Raw genomic sequence first — 7,503 nt, forward strand, 5'->3', positions numbered from 1 at the left:
TGCGGTGATGATTTAGAGTTGGCAGTGGATTGGTTATGCACCTTTTGATTTGGATTTGCTTTATTAAGCTCATAAGATGGTTTGTTATCTTTTGCAAGGCTATAAAAGTAGGCCACATTTGCTAGTGTTGGTTAGTTGACTCATCAGTAATTATCAATTGCAGATTATTGTTTGGTGAATCGAGTAAGGCAGTGGTAATGTGGTATGCATGCTATTTTAGGTTGAGCAAAGGAGCAAATTTTTCAGACCAGTTCGCCACTCTGGTTTGGTTTGTTATTTCATTGTTCGACGGAGTACAGATTCACAGTTGAGATATGTTCTAATCATAAAATTTTACAAATCGAAACTAATGCTACGCTGTTTACGTCTTAGGTTTTCCGTTTTCTGGTTGTGATCTGCCAACTTCAGTTCAGACTACCTGGGTTTGGTGATACTTTTGAGTGCATAGGGTGGGAACGAGAACTGCTAAAAAATCTGCCTTTTTTTAATTCCCATAATCCTCCCTAATTACCTCCATTCTCCAATGACTATGGGGGACTGTTTATCTGAACAAGCGTCTGAGGGGATAAGAGTATCTAATTCTCGAGAACTGGTTAATACTGCTGAAATTTACTCGAAGCAGTTGATCCAATTGTTGGTGCACACTCCATAGATGAGATGATGTCCTTTTGCCCTCACTTTGCAGATAATAATAGTACCCGAAACACTGCTGCTGAAAATGGGCAGCAAAGGTCATTGAAACATATTTGATTTGGGAGTGAGATCATTGAAATTTATTCAGTAATCATTGCAATGCTCATGGGTTTCTATGGCATAACATAACATAAGCATTTGAGAGTGAGATCATTGAAATTTATTCGCTAATCATTGCAATGCTCATGGGTTTCCATGGCATAACATAACCATCCCTATTCTCTACATCCTTTTTCCAACACCAATCAATCACTCAGCTATGAACTGCACGCCTATCAACAAGTTATTTTCTACTTGCGAACGCTCCTCACATTACTTTTTCATCCATCTTTTACATTTTCTTCAGAATGTAGCTAGACATCATCAGGTAAACATTCAGGACTTGGGCAATGGCTCCCCGGCCAAGAAGGACCGGAACATCCTGAATGCCCTCCTGGGTTGAAACAATGGCACCTCATGCCCTGCACCTCTCACTGATGCAAACGTGAGCCCTTCATACACCTCAGACCACCCTCCTACCTGCAAATGCACAAGATGTACCTCAAACTCAAAGACACTACAGCAACAACAGGTAGATTGCTTAAACAGCAATGGAAAATTCAGTACCTGTCCAGCTGAGTACCATGGATACCAGCGGGTCTTGATCTTCAGACCAAGATGACTGATTGCAAACCTTGTCCCGGTTACCGGGACTACTGAATCTGTATCACCGCTGCAGTTTTGCCAAGTCACATATAGTGTTATGCTCACTGAACTTCTCGGGTGCAGTGTATCACTCAAGTATAATTTTCCAATTTCAGATTCAGATTCTTGAGCTTAATTACCTGAACACCCATATCCTCAGTCCTGCTTTCATCAGCTTCTTGTACGTCGGCAGCATGGAGAACTCTGAATCTTGCCATGTCTTGATCAGCACATCGCTGTCAGTGTTATTAGGAAATAACAAAAAACACATTCAGTGCCACTCTTAAATGGCTGAACAAATCATAACAAGAACCGAAAACAAGCTACGGAACCTGCAGGCAGTCCATCTGTAGGGGATCCCCGTGGTGTTTGCGTGCATTGCCTTCTGCACGTCCAGCCTGTTGTAGTACTTCTCGGCGTAGGTCTCCGTGCAGGGATCGTAGCCGAAGGACCTCCGGCGGATGAGGGTGTTCTTGAACCTCAGTACGGTGGCGTTGGACCTGGCTGCCACGCATGACGGCGTGTAGATGCTGTACTGGTCAATGTCCCCAAACTCCTGGTTCATGGCGTAGTTCATGGCGCGGTTGCAGAAGCGCGAGATGTTGCTGCTGCTGAAGTTGCACGACTTGAGGATGGCCTTGTAGGTGCGGTCAGAGATCATGGCGTGCGTCCACCAGTAGGTGACCGTGCCGATGTTGTCGTAGTAGTTGTCAGTGACCGCGTTGCCCACCTGATCGAGTGAGTACCGAAAATGTTGCAAGGTAAATTCACTCACATTTGGAGCCGGTGAAATGTACTGTAGCATTTTTTTTAAAAAAGAACTTAGATTACACTAGAGCCTGCTCATGTTTGAAGATACTCACAAGGATCCCCTTCAGGTTGATGAAGGGGTTAGGCGAAGCCTCGTTGTACTCAACAATCTTCCTTGCCAATTGTGGGACGTAGTGGCCTGGAATCAAGTGCAGAAATAAGAACAAATTGCAGCAGTAAAACTTTTAGACTGCTAGTATTTTCTTCTAGTGCGTTAAAAATCAGAACACTGGATGCATTATGAATATGTTCCCTGTGGATCAGCAATGACATTGAGAGACTTACCGGCGTAGCTTTCTCCAGCTATGTAGAAATCTCGGTGCCGATACCGTGGGAACCGTGACATCCAGCTGATCAAGAACTGCAGTGCATCTTGAGCTGCAGCCAATTCACATTTCATAATGCCATCAACTGAGACTACTTGGCAACTGCTACTGAATGAGTGATGTTGTAGTTTCAAGATTCAGTCATCAAATTTTGACAGCTACTAAAAGGCCTAGCGACGGATTATTACCAGTCCTCTCATCGCCCGTTGTCTTGAGATCCGAAGTGGTGTTCGTGTAGGAGAAGCCGACTCCCGCAGGCGATTCGAGGAAGAGAAGGTTCGCCTCTGCAACAATGGATGATATCCAAGTTCTTCCCATCAGTGACCGACGATACATCACTTGATGTTATTAAGAAAGTGTATTGTTTTTCCCCCCATCAGTGGCCTTACCTCTGTTCCATGAGTACTTGTTCAGAAACAGCCCTGTCCCGTTTTGTTTGATCCGGAACGGGCCGATCTCTTCCGATGCTCCATACGCCACCGAAGAGCATCCAGGACCTGCCAAAGTGCCAAACCATCAGAATCGTATCATCACTGCTGTTCGTTGCTCAACATTACGGTGTTCGCTGTTCTTCAGCCACGAGAAATACAGTAAACAGAAACTTAATGGCAGACAGAACATCTACGATATGACGTTCCGTTTCGTTCTCGTTCTCGTTCTCGCAGACAAGAATTCAAGAGTCTGTTGGCACGTCAAATCGGGAATGATTTGGTCATCCCATCTGCTCAGCATGCATGTCTCGCTGCAGCATGGCATGACTGGCGGCCGAGACCCAAAGTTGAGCACCCTAATGATGCTGAGCAGATAGATAGAGATAGCTCTAACGATTGCACTAGCACTAGCAGGCATCTAGGCTGGCTTCAGAAGCATATACTGTAGATAATGTTATATAGTAGTGTTGCTGTACAAGTTTCCAAATCCCCCAATATATGACAGTCGCAGCACTAAGGAAAAAGCGAGAGAAGTTGGGCGGTCCAGGTCGCATTCAGCTCAGAGGCGTGCACAGCGCTCTGCAGTCACCGCATCGCATGGCATGCACTTCCCAAGGCACGGCAGGCACCAAGTCAAAGAGACCAAGCCGCCATAGCCGTCCGTTCCATGGTGGCAAGGCAGCTGTGGAACCCAGGGAGATGAGATCCATGCGTGTGCCTGCACTGCAGCCCGTGGCTGTGCGCCTGCCAGTGCGTGTCGCGCGGGCATGGCCCTGGCCCTCACTCTCCCTCCCTCGCGCCATACCATTGCGGTGTACTGTAAGCACGGTACGTGCTTTCACGTTTCCTTTTATGTGCTAGGAGACCCAGTGGCAGGTAAAAGGCCACAGTCCCTGCGATCCCTGCATGTGTGCAGTACAGCCAGTGGCGGATCCAAAGGGGGGGGGGGCTGGGGGGCTCCAGCCCCCCCTAATGTCTTGATTTCAAGCCTAATTACTGTAGCAAAAGCTTGATTTCACCATTAAATCTTCATGCAAATCAACATCTCCATTGTTTTAGCCCCCCTTATCCCGCATCGTGCATCCGCCACTGAGTACAGCCACGCACCACGAAGGGTACACACGCACACACAGTGACACAGAGAGCAAGCTGGTGTGCCTGTGCGTTGCCATGTCAAGTTGCCAGTGCCGATGCCGCACTCCACATCCCACAGGCAGAGGCATGCCCTGTGGTTGTGGGAATGTGGGGCAAGGGCACTTGTTGGTGTTTAGCCCGTGGCCTTTTTTACCCGGCGATGCCGACAGGAGGCGAAGCAAAGGGAATAAGAATAATCGGCTGGGGGATGGGGGATGGGGGATGGGGGCTGGGCGACGGCGACTCCAGCACCAGCAGCGGCCAGCGGGAGATTACACGATGAAAACAAACAGCCAAAGGTGGTGCATGCCGCCCTGCACGCAGCTTTTTCCTTTTGGGCCAGCCATCCAGCGAGCCAGCCATCTCTTCCCATGATCCCCCATCTCCCATCTGCCTGCGCTGCGGCGGCGTTGGGCACCACGCACGCAGACGCAGACGCAGACGCAGACGCAGGCAGTCACGCAGGCGCAGCTTCATCATTTCGTTTCCGCAGTATCGGGCCCCTTGCTGCTCGCAGGCGGCTGGCTCGCCGTCACATGACCTGAGGGCTGGCCGGCTGGGGACCTGGGGCTTGGCTGAGTCACCGGGTCACGGCCACGGCCACCACGGACGCATCACGTACAACGCATGCAGCAGTAGTACTAGTACACACACCTGTGGCTAAGATTGCGTCGATCTCAAAGGACGCGGGGGGGTCAGAGCTTGCGGCCGCTGCCTGCTGGTTTGCGGCCTTCAGGTTCAGTCATTCACATTCAGACTTCTGAATCTGGGACACCGAGCGATGAGTGCTGCATCATCGCGACGTGGAATCGGGAGAATTTTCCCCGATACTACTGTTGATATCATGGCTGCTGCTGGTGCTGGGTGGTGCGGACGACAACGCTGCTGCCTGCACAGTCACGCAGGTACGAGCAGCAGCAGCAAATAATAATGCTACCAGTGCAGCAGAGTGCTGTGTGTGTGAGACAGCGAGAGAGAGTTTTACTGACAAATGGTCAGTCAGACTGGGATCCAAGGAACCCTGGTTGGAGCTTATTTGCAAATGAGAGAGGCGCAGCATTTGCTTATCCCCTGATGATGATAAAAGAATGACGGCCTGAGCATGCAAATGCGATGTCGGTACCACGTGAAGGACACGAGATCGATCGAATCGAACGAAGAGATTGGGAAAGTTGGGGGGAAGAGAGTTTAATGCCAACAGTCCAAAAGCTGGGATAACAGTTCGTCAGCGAGATCAAGGGGACGTGCAGCAATGCACGCGTGCCCTTGCTCGCAGCTAGCAGCCGGAGTCAACTGCAAATATTTGGATAGCAAGTCTACGTGGAGTACATTTGCAGATCATTAACAGCCATAACTGAACTGGATCGACCTTCTGTTGGAGCTTATTAGTGGCAAGACACGAGAATGGGACACAATTATAGTCTAGTATACATGCCAGTGATGCCATGATCTTAGCCCATCCGGCCATCCCATAGCAATACTCCTAGCATGCATGGTTAATTAACAGGATTCGACTTGGTTATAGGAGTAGAGTAGTGTCACGTGCATGCATCTGGACAACCTGGTACAGCAGCAAGCAAACACCGCAGAAGCGACACCATTGCTGCTGCTGTCTGGTGATAAATATATGAAGATAATAAAGCTCGACAGTCCTTTTGGCATAGGAGCTGCCAATTCAGACAGTGTGTACTTAGGTTTGTCAGTTAATTAATTACTAGTACTGTGTAGGAGTAGTTTATTACCGCTGGCATTACCAAACATGAAGTTTCCTGGTCCTAACCCATGGTTTTGTCCCCTTCTCCCTCTACCTAGGAGTGTACTGTACTAGTATAATCACGCTAGCTAATAATAAGTACAGCAGCTAGGCTGTTCTGTTTCATTCCAAGAGGCCAAACAAAACACTGCCTGCACGTAAGCACAGCCAGTAATGTTTGTTCAGGGCTTCAGCCTTCATTCAGGCAGGCAGTGGTCACGTCTCTTCACACATTTACTCCCGCCATTTACTACGACTGCGTTGCATGCGCTGCACCCTGTACCTGTACGTGCCTCATGCACGCAGCGACCACAATACATCACATGCAATTCACACACATTATACATCGACCTTCTTGTTGTTTTGTCCATGTCCATGCAGGTTCTTTTTCACAGTATGTAGTTTTTTTTTTCCTTGAGTAATTACATCCAGTTAGACGACGAGGTTCATGTTCACAATCACACCAGAGGAGGAGATTGGAGTTGGAGTAGCATACAAGAAGAAGAAAAAGAAGGAACAGAATGGCACTTTCCGTTGGTAAGAGGCAAGGCGTGTGATGAGATGACAGGGAGTTTGAACTTTGGAGTCTGTGTCAAAAGCTTTGGAAAGCTTTGCCTTGCCTGTGACTGTGATACCCTTTTTTAAACTAGTCCAAAAACTCTGCAAAGGTAACCGACTCGTGGCAGTTTAACCGACGCCTGGTCAACAGTCAACCCGACTGAGGACAGTAAAGGAGGAGTATGTATTGTATGATGATAAGATCATACCATGCACACAGCATCATGATTCACCAGGGAAAACCAACAAGAAACGAGCTACTACCATGATTGCATGAAAAAGAAGCTAAGATCACTGCAGCTAGACGAAATAAAAACATGCATGCCCATCTCAAAGGAGCATGGCGAAATGGGAAGCTATAGCCTATAGCTAGCGAGGTGCACAAGATTGGTCACTGACCTCCGTTGAGCCAGAGCACGAGGGGCTTGGTGGCCGCGTCGCCGACGGCCTCGGTGAGCCAGTAGAAGAGCGCGCGGCCGCGGTCCTGGTTCACCGTCACGTACCCGGAGTACTGCGCGAACGCCACCGGCGGCTGCCCCGGCAGCGCCTCCACGCGGTCGCCCGCGCGCGCCCTGCTGTCGTCCTCCTCGCACTCCTCCACGCCGGCACCGGCGGCGGCGCCATCACAGACTACACCTCCAGGCAGCAGCAGCAGCAGCACGCCGGCGGCGACGATCGCCACCAGCACACCGCTCGCCGCCCAGCCCCGCCGCGTTGTCGTCGCCATTGCGCGGACGACGAGCTAGGATTGAAGAAGATGGATGTGTGGTGGGCAAAGGTTGTAGCTATAGCTCTGGGGGGGGGGGGGGGGGGGGGGGGGGGCGGGGGGGGTGGCGGGGGCGCGGGCGCGCGGTGCGACGATGAACGCGAGCTGCTGCTGCGTATTTATCCTAGCCGGCTGACCGGCCGGTCCCCTGGAAGGTGTGGAGGCCGCTGGCTCGGCTTGCTAGTGGCGGTAGTGGCTAGCAGTGGGGTGGTCGTCGCGGTAATAATGGGCCATTGGATCGGGCGAGGAGGTGGTGGTGCGCGAAGGGCATTTACGCTGGCTGGCTCGGTCGCTCTGGGGCCCCCGCGCGGAGGAGGGCGGGAGGGAAGGAGGGGGCAGGTCCGCCAT

The 7,503-nt window shown here is 50.5% G+C and overlaps 1 protein-coding gene across 1 annotated transcript; it reads right to left on the minus strand.

The window, feature by feature from the left end:
• Positions 1–746: 746 nt before the first annotated feature.
• LOC136475294 (serine carboxypeptidase 24-like) lies at positions 747–7,238 on the minus strand. Its single transcript, XM_066472843.1, has 9 exons — positions 6,789–7,238; positions 2,903–3,010; positions 2,702–2,797; positions 2,473–2,565; positions 2,241–2,326; positions 1,710–2,107; positions 1,518–1,613; positions 1,300–1,405; positions 747–1,212 (listed from the first exon to the last, which is right to left on the minus strand). Exons 1-9 carry the CDS (start codon positions 7,114–7,116, stop codon positions 1,069–1,071), a joined length of 1,455 nt encoding a protein of 484 aa, XP_066328940.1. The 5' UTR covers positions 7,117–7,238; the 3' UTR covers positions 747–1,068.
• Positions 7,239–7,503: the final 265 nt, after the last annotated feature.

Source organism: Miscanthus floridulus, chromosome 8, assembly GCF_019320115.1.
Source record: "Miscanthus floridulus cultivar M001 chromosome 8, ASM1932011v1, whole genome shotgun sequence".
NCBI classification, from domain to species: Eukaryota; Viridiplantae; Streptophyta; class Magnoliopsida; order Poales; family Poaceae; genus Miscanthus; species Miscanthus floridulus.